The 14,554-nt window shown below is 44.7% G+C and overlaps 1 protein-coding gene across 2 annotated transcripts in view; it reads left to right on the top strand.

Moving 5' to 3' along the window:
* PKD1L1 (polycystin 1 like 1, transient receptor potential channel interacting) overlaps positions 1-14,554 on the top strand; it is a 492,422-nt gene that overhangs the window by 171,155 nt on the left and 306,713 nt on the right. For both annotated transcript variants that reach the window (XM_040432599.1, XM_040432598.1), the window contains exons 23-26: positions 455-615; positions 807-1,187; positions 11,828-11,920; positions 13,746-13,811. In XM_040432599.1, coding sequence (XP_040288533.1) covers positions 455-615; positions 807-1,187; positions 11,828-11,920; positions 13,746-13,811 — 701 coding nt within the window. The remainder of the gene's footprint in view (positions 1-454; positions 616-806; positions 1,188-11,827; positions 11,921-13,745; positions 13,812-14,554) is intronic.

The following is a 14,554-nucleotide window of genomic DNA, read 5'->3' on the forward strand; positions in this document are numbered from 1 at the left end:
TTGTGTATATCTGTCGCAGATTCAGTCACAAAGAGGATTTGTGGCCGAATCTGCGACTTCCATGCCAGGTAGGCCAGCTCTAAAAAAGGGAGCGTGGGTGGGGAAGAGGACAGGCCAGAAGGCCTGTCTCATTTATCATTTTCTACTCAATTTTTTGGTGTAGAAAATTATCTATATCTTTGCCAGCAAGGCGCTGGCGTTGGATGCACCTAGGTTGGTGCTTCTACATGACTTAGGCGCATCAAACGCTAGTGCAGGGGTATAAAGATTGGCGTCTAAAATTCCAGTCTTAATAAATTATCCCATTAGTGACTAAAGACTGGTCTAATGTACATCCCGTAACTGGTGTCAAAGATGTCAATTATGATTCACTTCTACCCATTCATGTTGTTATAGACGTTTTCACTTTATAGATTTCATAAGGGTATAAACTCATTATCTTTGTTTATTTTAGGTCTGTTCACATGACATGCATTGAATGTAGAGGACTTTCGATTAACTGGAATCAACAATTTTCAGTGCAAGCTGTTTGTGCAGATTGCGGAGACGCAAATGATATCTCTTATCAATGGAACCTATACTGGATTAATGCAACAGAAAGCAGCTCAACAGATGGTAGGACTGTGCCTCCAGCCCCTAATTATTTTTAGTAGGCAAAACTACGGTTAACTACCAAAAGTTTTGTGGGGTGGTACTGTGCTCAATTTGTTCTGTGTGGCATAATACAATGTGTAATGTAATACATGCAAGCTCTGGTATGAATAAATGAACTGGGCTGTAATGAACATAAAATATTTTTTTTTCAGTTCCATTTTGTCGATTAAAAGAAAGCATGGGAGCTCCAAGTGCACTTAGTGAAAACGTTCTCTACAATGGAACTTCTAAAAAAGTCCCAACATTACAGATTACATCAACTACAGTTTCTCCTGCGTCATTTACATCAAGTACAGTTTCTCCTGCATCAGTTTATACAGAAAAGCAAGTTGCTGAACATTTGTTTGAATCAGCTGACTCACAGAGAAGGGTTTATGGTAATGCTGAAAACACAGAATCATCACATGATTTCTACTCCATGGAGTTCTCGGAATCATATGTGGATATCCTAGATGAAGGGTCTCCAGGTGATAGAGATGTAAGTCGTGTGTCAACAATGGACATTTCAAGTGATTCAGATCTCAATTACAAAGGTAATTTACTAAATTATTAGAAAATTATATACCATTGTTATTATGTTCAAGCCATTGTTTTAAAGTGCATTTTCAGGATCCCTGCCTTATTAAGCCCTCCAGAGCGAGTTCCTATCTATGTAGTGTCTCTCTGCTCTAATACAGGAGGATTCTAAGCCGGAATGTCAATGAGAGGCATAGCTTGGATTTCCTGAATTCTGGTGGCCAAACATTACACTCCCCCCCCCCCCCCCTCCTCAAACAAATCTGAAATGTAACACGTAATTGCTGTAACATAATCTTTTTAAAATTAAAAATACATCATTGTTCATATCTGTCAAGTTCTAATGAATAAAAAGGAGACATCAGGCATTGCTCTCCATGACAGATTTTATTTTCTCTAACCATGCCTAATCCCCATATAATAGTCAGTCATGCTCAGTAAGGGATGGTACAGCTATGGTTTTTAATACCTCATAAGGCTCTAGATGTTAGGCTAGGAGACCTTTGTCTTGTAAGAGGGACATTTGGGTTACAAACTAACACAAGAAAGTGGAAACAGGTAATACAGCACCGTGTTCCTTATAGCCTTCAACATCCTAAGAAAATTATTACTGGTGCAGCAGTCACCAAATTTTTACTATCCAGCTGCATCAATTGAATAAAATACCTGCCACACAAAGCCACCCTCGCCCAGCACACAGAACACTTCTGTGAGTTGAAAAAGACAGCGTATTACTGCTGACATAAGAGTTCTGTGTGTCTGACAGCTTCCAAAACAATCTTCAGCAGAAACCAGGTTTACAAAGATTTGCTTACAATATACATACTTTGAAGTATTTTTATCATCTTGAACTTGGTCTTTAAATTTCTTCACACTTTTGCATTAATTCTGTGAGAGCACAATATATTATGATTAGAGATGAGCGAATTTCTCAAAAATTCAATTTGACCGGTTCACGGCGAATCACGTTAAAAAACAGCTATTTCCTGGCTGCAGAGAGCCTGTGTAGTGGTGTAGAACACTGTGCCTTACAGTAACATGCTCAGGGAGTCTGCTGTGATAGTGAAACAGTATTGTGAGTCAGTATGACACGCACATGACAGGCGTTGCTCTTAGAATCACTGCACACTTCACTTATTTGGGCAGTTATGGGCCCAAAACTGACCAAATAACTCAAGTGTTACAGGTCGATATTAGCGCCAGGTATAAAGAACCATGCTGAGTGTTGAGTTAGCAGCAGCATGAGGAGGCCACAGACTGGCAAGGTGACATAGTGTGCAGGTGACAGCAGCAGCAGCATGAGGAGGCCACATAGTGGCCCAGTGACATAGTGAGTTAGCAGCAGCATGAGGACACCACAGAGTGGCAAGGTGACATAGTGTGGAGGTGGCAGCAGCAGAATGTGGAGGCCACATAGTGGCCCAGTGACATAGTGAGTTAGCAGCAGCATGAGGAGACCACAGAGTGCCAAGGTGACATAGTGTGGAGGTGGCAGTAGCAGCAGCAGCATGAGGAGGCCACAGAGTGGCACAATGACAGAGTGTGGAGGTGGCAGCAGCAGCATGAAGAGGCCACAGACTGGCAAGGTGACATATTGTGGAGATGGCAGCAGCAGCATGAGGAGACCTGAGTGGTCAGGTGGCAGCAGCATCAGGAGACCACAGAGTGACCGGGTAAGATAGTGGGGAGGTGGGTGGCATAAAACGCTGCTGATGGTGGGTGTAATTAGGAGCACTTGGCATCAGATTTGTGGCATCAGGCGGGTGGCAGCATCAGAATAGTAGCTGAGGCAGGTAGCCAGAAGAAACCGGTCTCTTTTGTCAAGGTTTGGGTGAGGCAGCATGGATGATCTAATCTGATGCATCAGGCATTGGTGGGTCGAAATCCTGGCTGATCCACACCTGATTCATCTTGACAAAGGTCAGGTGCTCCACATTTTGGGTGGACAGGCGAATTCTCCTTGCGGTAACTATGGCCCCCGCTGCACTAAACACCCGCTCTGATGCCACACTACCGGCCGGGCAGGACAGCTTTTCCAGGGCAGACTCGGCCAGTTGCGGCCACAAAACCAGTTTGGCTGCCTAATAGTCCAGCGGATCTTCAATGCGGGATGGTAGGGTGCTTTCCAAGTACAAACCGGATTCCAAAAAAGTTGGGACACTATACAAATCGTGAATAAAAACTGAATGCAATGATGTGGAGGTGCCAACTTCTAATATTTTATTCAGAATAGAACATAAATCACGGAACAAAAGTTTAAACTGAGAAAATGTACCATTTTAAGGGAAAAATATGTTGAATCAGAATTTCATGGTGTCAACAAATCCCCAAAAAGTTGGGACAAGGCCATTTTCACCACTGTGTGGCATCTCCCCTTCTTCTTACAACACTCAACAGACGTCTGGGGACCGAGGAGACCAGTTTCTCAAGTTTAGAAATAGGAATGCTCTCCCATTCTTGTCTAATACAGGCCTCTAACTGTTCAATCGTCTTGGGCCTTCTTTGTTGCACCTTCCTCTTTATGATGCGCCAAATATTCTCTATAGGTGAAAGATCTGGACTGCAGACTGGCCATTTCAGTACCCGGATCCTTCTCCTACGCAGCCATGATGTTGTGATTGATGCAGAATGTGGTCTGGCATTATCTTGTTGAAAAATGCAGGGTCTTCCCTGAAAGAGATGACGTCTGGATGGGAGCATATGTTCTAGAACCTGAATATATTTTTCTGCATTGATGGTGCCTTTCCAGACATGCAAGCTGCCCATGCCACACGCACTCATGCAACCCCATACCATCAGAGATGCAGGCTTCTGAACTGAGCGTTGATAACAACTTGGGTTGTCCTTGTCCTCTTTGGTCCGGATGACATGGCGTCCCAGATTTCCAAAAAGAACTTCGAATCGTGACTCGTCTGACCACAGAACAGTCTTCCATTTTGCCACACTCCATTTTAAATGATCCCTGGCCCAGTGAAAACGCCTGAGCTTGTGGATCTTGCTTAGAAATGGCTTCTTCTTTGCACTGTAGAGTTTCAGCTGGCAACGGCGGATGGCACGGTGGATTGTGTTCACTGACAATGGTTTCTGGAAGTATTCCTGAGCCCATTCTGTGATTTCCTTTAAAGTAGCATTCCTGTTTGTGGTGCAGTGTCGTTTAAGGGCCCGGAGATCACGGGCATCCAGTATGGTTTTACGGCCTTGACCCTTACGCACAGAGATTGTTCCAGATTCTCTGAATCTTCGGATGATGTTATGCACAGTTGATGATGATAGATGCAAAGTCTTTGCAATTTTTCGCTGGGTAACACCTTTCTGATATTGCTCCACTATCTTTCTGCGCAACATTGTGGGAATTGGTGATCCTCTACCCATCTTGGCTTCTGAGAGACACTGCCACTCTGAGAAGCTCTTTTTATACCCAATCATGTTGCCAATTGACCTAATTAGTGTTAATTGGTCTTCCAGCTCTTTGTTATGCTCAAATTTACTTTTTCCAGCCTCTTATTGCTACTTGTCCCAACTTTTTGGGGATTTGTTGACACCGTGAAAATTGGAATCAACGTATTTTTCCTTTAAAATGATACATTTACTCGGATTAAACATTTGATCTGTCATCTACGTTCTATTACAAATAAAATATTGACATTTGCCATCTCCACAACATTGCATTCAGTTTTTATTCACAATTTGTTTAGTGTCCCAACTTTTTTGGAATCCGGTTTGTATGCCACCACCTCCTGGTTCAGGTTCTGCTCCAGGTCTAGCTGCTGCTGGTGGTGAATAGTTTTGTTCACTAGGCTGGTTAAGTAAGCTGCTCATCATCGACTCTAGACTCATACTGCTGCTGATGGAGCTGGTACTGCTCCTATCCCCCACCCTGCCACAGCAGCCATGGCAGTCTAACGAGAGTGCAGAGTGCCCCCCTGGTAAGACCTGTGAGAGGATGGACAATGGTGCAGTTAGGCAGCGCCAACTGACTACATAGGATGTCTATATAGTTGTTCAGTTTGACCTCCCTCTAAGCAGGTGTCCCCATTTTAGCGAGGGTCCAACAAGGTGGAGAGCTAGAAGTCATCCCTCTGCCGAATGGTGACAATTAAGCGGTCACTACCCAAGCAAGTGAGCATGCAGCGGGCCATTTGCGCAAGTGACAAGGGACTCCCTGCCTCCATCTCCACTGCATACTGCCACGGTGTGCCTGGGTCATCTGCCTCATCTTCCTCATTTCCCTCTTGCTCCTCAGGCTGCTCCTGCTCCTCCTCTCCTGTCACCTGTGTAGAAAAACCACCCATTTCACTACACATTGCTTGTGCTCCAATGTCCTCCTCCAGTTCATCCCCCACAAGGCTCATGTGGCCATGAGATGTAGGCGCCATGCCTCCAGTCCCCCTGACCAGCCAGATTTACCAGCATCTGTTCCAGGATATGAAGCATTGGAATGACGTTCATCCCGTAGTCCTGGCGACTGACAAATAACGTGGCATCCTCAAAGGGCCTGAGCAAACGGCAAGTGTCACGCATGAGCTGCCTCTGGCTGACATCGAAGTTACACAGGAGAGTGCTAATGTCCGCTTGGATCATCAAGAAATCGTTTATGGCCTTTCTTTGTTCATATAGTCGGTCGAACATATGGAAGGTGGAATTCCAACGGTTGGAAACATTGCATATAAGCCTATGTTGGGGGACGCCGTTCTGCTGATGCAGCTCAAGGAGGGTGTGCTTGGCGGTGTACGAATGGCTGAAGTGTATGCAAAGTTTCCTGCCCATTTTTAGGATGTCTTGCAGATGGTGGAAGACTGCTTGACAACCAGATTGAACACATGTATGGCGCATGGATCAGCCCTCCTTGATGCAGCGCTGACACCATGTTCTTCCCGTTGTCGGTCACCATGGTTTTGATTTTGAGCTGTCGTGGAGAAAGCCAGGATTCGATTTCTTGATGATGGACATGGAGGCGTTCCTCCCTTGTATAACTCCGTTCGCCCAGGTAAACGAGGTGTAGAACAGCATGACACCGCCGTGCCCTGCACATGTGGTATGCTGGAGGAGCACTGTGAATTGTCCCTGCAGTGGAGGCTGAGGACAAGGTGGTGGATGAGGAGGCAGAGGCGGACATTGTCGCAGGACCAACGGCGTGAGAACGTGGAGGCGGCAGCGGCGTCACCTGGCCAAGTTGCTGGTTTGGCTTGGCAGGAACCACATTTACCCAGTGCACTGTAAAGGACATATATTGTCCTTGACCGTTGTTACAGCTCCACACGTCGGCGCTGCCATGCACTTTGGCAGACACTGACAGGCCCAAGGACTGCTCCATCTTCTGTTCTATATATTTGTGCAGGGCTGGTACTGCCTTTTTGGCAAAGAAATGATGACTTGGAACTCTCCAAATTGGCTCGGCACAAGCCATCAGTTCTCTGAAAGATGCAGAGTCCACCACTTAGAAAGGGGGGGGGGACTGCAGGCACCAGCAACTTGGCCAGGAGCACGTTCAGCTCCTGCGCGGTTGGATGAGTGTATGCATTCTGTTGTCTCTTGGCAATCGCTTCGGTGATCGATTGCTGATGGAATGACTGACAAGGAGTAGGAGGGCAAGGAGAAGGAGCATCAGGACCGGTAGATGATGGGAAGGACAGACAGCTCCATTCGGCTGAGGTGGTGGAGCCTTGACTGCCTGAAACCGCGTGCGTGCCACTGGGTGAGGCAGCGGTTGCTGCTACAGGCTGGACCACCACATTGGAGCCACGGTTCTTCCAAGCAACTTTATGGTGACGCTGCATATGTTGACGCAGGGCCGTGGTGCCAACATTGGCACCCTGGCCACGCTTCACCTTCTGCCCAAACATTCGGCAAATCGCCATGTTCACCTCCTCTGGCGGCTTAACAAAAACCTGCCACACCGCTGAGTAGGTGATTTTACCCCCAACACTCCGCACTGACTGACTGCTACCGCCACAGCCTCTGTAAACCCCTGCACCCAGTGGCGTAGCGTGGGTTGCCAGCGCCCGGGGCGAGCCAAATATTGTGCTCCCCCAACCTGTGACCACGCCCCTTTTTACAAATGATGCAGTAGATGTCACCTGCAGTCCTATGTAACACTACAGATAGCACAGTGATAACTCTCTGAGTACAGATAATGTAGTAGATGGGTGTGAGGCCACAGAATTCAGAACATGTGTGACCTGAAGTCTGGAGCCAAGCTTCGGCAGTCTGGCCCAAAACAGATATTTGAATGGACATTACATACATTGCTATGAAATATACAGGAGAATACAACACCATACCTGTTAGATCCAGTGACATCTCCTGTGATGTAGACTTTCCTCAGCGTCTTTATTCGGAGATAGGACCGTCATGATAACTTTTTTCAGCTGCGTCTCGTCTCTGTAGAGTTTCCCAGATTTTTTTTTAGATTTCTCACTTTACTATCATCCTCAGATAACAGACCGACCCTTCCCCCGTAGTGCCCATAACTATAATGCCCTCTGTATAATTATAATATATCCTGGCCCCTCTGTATTATTATTTCCCCCTCTGTATTATTATTATTAGTATTAATAATATTATAATGGCCCCCTCTGTAGTATTATAGTAATAATTATGCCCCCCTTCAGCCCCTCCAGCATACAGTCCAATGTAAGATACAACCTTCCCCCTGCCTTCAGCCCCTCCAGCATACAGTCCCATGTAAGACACATCACTCCCCGCCTTTAGCCCCTCCAACATACCAACATACAGTCTCATGTAAATAATATCACACTCCCTCTCTTTGTCGTCTGCCTTCAGCCTCTCCAGCATACAGTCCCATGTAAAATACATCACTTTCCCTGCCTTCAGCCCCTCCAGCATACAGTCCCAATGTAAGATACCTCACTCTCCTGCCTTCAGCACCTCCAGCATATAGTCCCATGTAAGATACAACTCCCCCTGCCTTCAGCCCCTCCAGCATACAGTCCAATGTAAGACACATCGCTTCCCTGCCTTAGCCCCTACAGCATACAGTCCCATGTAAAATACATTACTCCGCGCCTTCAGCCCCTCCAACATACAGTCCCATGTAAAATACAAAACTCCCCTGCCTTCAGCCCCTGCAGCATACAGCCCATATAAATAATATCGCCCTCCCTCTCTTCGCCACTGGCCTTCAGCCCCTCCAGCATACAGTCCCATAAGATAGATCACTCCCCCTGCCTTCCAGCCCTTCTCGCAAACAGTCCCATGTAAAATTCACCACCAAAATACAAAACTCCCCTGCCTTCAGCCCCTCCAGCATACAGTCCCATGTAAATTATATCACCCCCACTACCCCTACTTCAGACCCCTCTAACATACAGTCTCCAGTACAAGGATTATTCTTCCTCCCTTCAGCCCCTGCAAAAAAAGCCCTCCAAGTAAACATATCAGTCAATATTCTCCTCCACACACTGACCTGCAGCCTCTGCTCTTCTCTCCAACAATGTGCTCTGTAGAATCTCCTGCAAATATTGAGGCCCGGCCCCCGGATGACACGACCCTGCCTCTTCCCCCGACATCATACCTTCTAGGAGCAACTCCATTCTAGCCACTACGGTCACTCTACTGCCTCTTAGGCTTCAGGCCACTAGCCTGAAGCCTACGAGGAAGAATGGAGGGGACGGGAGCCATAGGCTTCTGTGGCCCTCATTAAAGTGCTTGCTGCCTGACGCCCCCTGCAATTTTACGCCCGGGGCAATGGCCCCCACGTTCCCCCCCCCACGCTACGCCACTTACTGCACCACTACTTTCCGGGCAGATAAGCTCCTGCAAAGTGGGTGGTCTACCCCGGGCACGTTTGGCTCTCGACCTCCCACTGCTGTCACCCTGCTGACTCCCGGCCATGCTACCGACTTGCTGGCTCCACCTCTGCCTCACGTGCAAGCTGCCACCCTCTTCTCCCGATGATGATGAAGCCCCTTCGTGACCTGGCTCCTAATTGCGATCGAATAAATCATCATCGAGTACTGTCTGCACGTCACTGATGTCCTCCTCAGCGGTCTCTGAGCCAGAAGCCTGACCACTCGCAACACCAGCTCCCACTCCACTCTCCTCATCACTACTTGCCCGCCTACCGGAGGAAGCGGCGGATGTCTCCTCCAGATCTTGGCTGGGCAGTAGCTGCTGACTGTCCTCTAGTAGCTTGTTTTCGCTGTGTAGTGGAGCTGAGCTCACAGCATATAATACTTGTCTGGCTGAGGGAACAGAAAAGGACAGAGGCAGGTTGAGGACAGGTGAGGGTACAGAGCCTGCTCCCGGGCCATGCCAACTAAGGGTTGTGTCTGACGAACCCACCAACTTTTGGCTGGGGGTTTCTGATGTCACTTGGGATGAAGTGGATGACCGAGACAACGATTAAAAAACTGCTGGGTTGCTGGTCAAGACACGACCGCTAGATGACACTGGGAGCTCAGGCCTCTCAAAGTGCCTCTGCCCCCCCCCCCCCCCTTTGTGCAGGGCCTGTCACTTCTCTGTCTGGCATACTGTTAGAGCAAATAAGTAAATAAAAAGAAAATTAATACACCCCAAAAAAGGCTGTAATTTTGCCACTTCACCACACAATGGCAAATAATACTTTTTTGCCACTAATACACGCCAAAAAGGCTTTAGAATATATAACTGCACCGCTGAATGGCAAATACTTTTTTGCCACTAATAAATGCCAAAAAGGGCTGTAATTTTCTCATTTCACCACACAACGGCTAATAAGTTCTTTTTTTCCCCAGTTATACACGCCAAAAAAGCTTTAGAACATATAACTGCACCGTTGAGCGGCAAATAATACTTTTTTTTGCCACTAATACACGCCACAAAGGGCTGTAATTTTCTCACTTCACCACCATACTTTAGAACATATAACTGCACCGCTGAACGGTAAATAATGCTTTTTTTTGCCACTTATACATAACAAAAAAGGCTTTAGAACATATGCAGTAACTGCACCACTGAACTGCAAATAAGCTCTTTTTCCACTAATACACACCAAAAAAGGCTTAGAACATATAACTGAACGGCAAAAAATATATTTTTTTGCCACTAATACACCCCAAAAAAGGCTGTAATTTTCTCACTTCACCGCACAACGGCTAATAAGCCCTTTTTTGCCACTAATACACGCCAAAAAAGGCTTTAGAACATATAGCTAATACACGCCAAAAAGGGTTGTCATTTTGTCACTTCACCACACAACGGCTAATAAGCCCTTTTTTCCCACTAATACACGCCAAAAAAGCTTTAGAACATATAAGTGCACCGCTGAACGGCAAATAATACTTTTTTTATGCCACTAATACATACCAAAAAAGGATTTAGAACATATAACTGCACCGCTGAACGGCAACCAATACTTTTGTTTTGTCACTAATACATGACAAAAAAGGCTTTAGAACATATAACTGCACCGCACAAGAGCTAATAAGATGTAGAAATATTTCCTAGTAATACACCCTGTTAATGGCTGCATCACAAAGCACTTGCACCCCAATAAAAAGAACGGTTTGCTGGAATTACAGAGGTATCATCTATTGCAAACCTTAAAGCAGCAGTATAATGGCAATTTGGAGCCGCAGTCAGTGCAGCAAGGTGCAATATGATTTGTTCCTATTACCGAGGCTGTAAACTCCCCTACTGAACCCTGTTCTGCTTCAATACTGTGGAATAATTCCTCCCTATCCTTTTCCTACACTTCTAATGCTCTTTCCCTGAAGTTCTATACAGCAAAATAAAAGTTTTGAAATCTTTCCTAGCACTTTCCCTAGCGCCTGCTGATGTCTCTCCCTGCACTAAGCACACCGGAAAATGTCTGAATCCAAGATGGCTGAGGCTATTTATAGAGCTGTGACATCACAGAGCTGGCTGAATGCTGATTGGCTGCATGCATGGATGCATGGCATTGTGGGTGATACCTTGTTCCCAGAGTTCTTTGCTCCATGTCCTAACACGTGCAGCAGCCATTTTTCCTGAAATTCGGATCGAATTCCCCTTCGTAATCTTCAATTCGTTCATCTCTAATTATGATCAAAACATGGGTATATTTGTCTGTATGACTGAAGCTGATGCCATGCATTACCCCCTTCAGGACCCTGCCATTTTTCACCTTAAGGACCAGGCATTTTTTTTTGGTAAATCTGACATGTGTGACTCTATGTGGTAACTTGACTTATCCATGCGATGCAAAGTAGGCTCGACCCCATCCCCGTCTGCCATTGGCTGCTCCCCTCCGACACCGGATGTTTTCATCCGCGCAAGGGGGGAGAAGCAGCAGCGGCGATGCGGGGACCAGGAGTGGAGCAGGGAGTGGGGTAAGTATATTCCATGTGAGGGCCCGGCATATGGGGGGGCAGTTTATAGTATTGGATAATCCCTTTAAGAGCACCACAAGAAATCCCAGTAAAGAATGAACAATATCCCCTCCCCCTTCCCCGATATTTCAGATCAATCAGTAAGTATCTTTGCCCGGCAATAGCAGAAACAGTGGGACATCTAATCACCATTTAAAGTATATATGTGCATCTTTTATCATCAATATCAGGGTTTTATACTATATTTAGGACATGTTTAACAATAATCTGCTAATCATTATGTAATTACTATTTGTGCGTCATTATCATTACATAAGTATATATATATATTTTATATTAAAACCCAGAACTACATACATATGAATCAAGTGGCTTCATAAGTGGAGATGGAGAAGGAGGAAATCTGTTATTGAATGCTACCAAAGGCCAGACATCTAACGGTAAGTTAAGGCACATTTGACAAAACCACATCTAGTGAAGATGATTGGACCACAAGGATTCACCTTCATCATAGAATTAGTTTTTTCTATAGTGCTACTTGCACATGATGCATGTTGCGGAAGAGATCATCAGTGAATGGAAACCCACATGTAAATACTTGCAGTTTTTGTTGTAGTTATGCAACAGATTTTTTAAAGGAACAGTTCTAATAAAATATTTCTAAAACGGTCTTTGTGGAATATTGCATTGTGTTACTGCACATAAAAACTTGCGATCACAAGCAGTTTGGTATATTGAAATAAACGGGGAATTGTGGGACAAAACCACAAAAAAGCAGCGTAATTATTTGTGTTAATCATTCATAATATAATCATATTATTATTCATAAGTCATTCATCAACAGAGCAAATTTATAGTAAATTACAGCAGCGCCAGAAATAACTTCTCAGTTGTATCCTAAAAAAGCACCATAAGAGCAGTGAGACTAAGGGAATTTATTTTCTTTCCGTGTCCGTTACGTTTTTTTGCGGACTGTGTGTGGAACCATTCATTTTAATGGGTCCTCAAAAAAAAACATTATTTACTCCGTGAACATTCCTTTTCCATATGTCCGTATTCCCGTTCCGCAAAAAAAATAGAACATGTCCTATTATTGTCTGCATTACGGACAAGGATAGGACTGTTCTATTAGGCTGGGTTCACACTTGAGCGTTTTACAGCGCGTTCAAACGCGCTGTAAAACGCTCAACACATGAAAACCAATGCTTCCCTATGGCCCTGGTTCTCACTTGAGCGTTTTACAGCGCGTTTGAACGCGCTGAAAAACGCCCTACGCTCAAACAAGTTCTTGAGCTTCTTTGGGGCGTTTTGACGCGCGTTTGTGGCCATAGGACACTGCAGTCAATCACACAAACGCACGTCAAACGCGCGTTTACTATTGCAAAAAACGCGCATAAAAACGCGCGACAAAAACGCGTGAACCCAGCCTTAGGGGACAGCTGTTCCGTTCCGCAAAATATGGAATGCTCTCCGGCGTCATCTGTTTTTTTTTGCGGGATCGTGTTTTACAGACTGCAAACTACATATGGTTGTGTGCATGAGCCCTAAAGGACAAAGTATTGTAATTGTTGCTTCTTTGAGAGATTGTAAAAGGGGTTGAATGCCTTTATACAAAGATATAGGGGCACATTTATAAACCATACACATCAGTATGCCTGCTTGCAAAATAATCTGCAACTTTCTGATTGGTTCTAGATTATGAAACTGCCAAGCTGCACCACAATTATGAAGAAGTATGTTCCTCTTAATAATTATGGGGCATCTCATGCCAGCCGGACACATTTTTACACACTCCTGTAGAATTGTACAACCCTTGCCTGCAAAATGGACAAGTATAGGACATATTCTATCTTTTTTTTTGCGGGGCCACAATAGCGCTGACCTAATACATACCAAAAAAGGTATGTATTAGGCTGTTTTGGAGGTAGGTACTATGCAAAGTAGCATAGTACCTGCCTCCAAAACAGCCTCCGTTAGTGCTATACACCGCCCATCTGTGCCGCTAATGTCACCAGGCTCACTGATAGGCGGAAGTCTCCGCTTAGCATAGTGATGTGAGCCTTGTGCGGCATGATGCAGCATGACAAGGGGGAGCATCGGAGCAAGGAAATGCTCCGTTGCTCCATTCATATATAGTAAAAGAATAAAGAAGATTTTATATCAGCCCAGAACCCAGAGAACCCCTTTAAGCATTATTGGAAGTATAAACCACTGCTGTTGCCTGTATTTTATCAATAATATAAATTATATCACATTTCTAAACAGATTTTTTCACGCATTTCTATGGTAATATTATGGAAGGTATGGGAGGCTCTGGAACAAGGACAGACAGTAAGTCCACATTTTTTTTTACAATTCAATAACACAACTCGTTGATTTTAAAACTCAGCTTGACTGTAAAATATTGCAGAAAGACCTAGATAAGCTGGAAGCATGAAGAAGAGGGCATATGAATTTAAATAATGATAAATGTGAAGTAATACATCAAGGCCTCACTAATCATATTACTTCATGTACATTAGATAGAATACATCTGGGGATAATGGAACAAGAGAAGCAGTTTTGGTTACAAGTAACTAAGCAGCAATACTCAGTGCCAATCCATTCCTCTATAATTCCCTTGTAAAGCCACATCTTCAATATGAGATTGAGTTTTGGGCTTCACATTCTAAAAATGACATACAGGTGAAACTCGAAAAATTTGAATATGGTGCAAAGTTCATTTATTTCAGTAATGCAACATAAAAGGTGAAACTAACATATGAGATAGACTCATTACATGCAAAGCGAGATATTTCAAGCCTTTATTTGGTATAATTTGGATGATTATGGCTTACAGTTTATAAAACTCCAAAGTCTCAATTTTGAGGTACGGTACCCTTTGCTCAGGGGTATGGATTAGCTGACTAGAGTGTGACACTTTGAGCCTGGAATATTGAACCTTTTCACAAAATTAAAATTTTAAGCTGCATTAATGCAATTCCTTTTAATTTGCATTACTGAAATAAATGGACTTTTGCATGATAATCAAATTTTTCGAGTTTCACCTGTATATGAAAGGATTGACCTTAGAA

Source organism: Bufo bufo, chromosome 5, assembly GCF_905171765.1.
Source record: "Bufo bufo chromosome 5, aBufBuf1.1, whole genome shotgun sequence".
Taxonomy (NCBI): domain Eukaryota; kingdom Metazoa; phylum Chordata; class Amphibia; order Anura; family Bufonidae; genus Bufo; species Bufo bufo.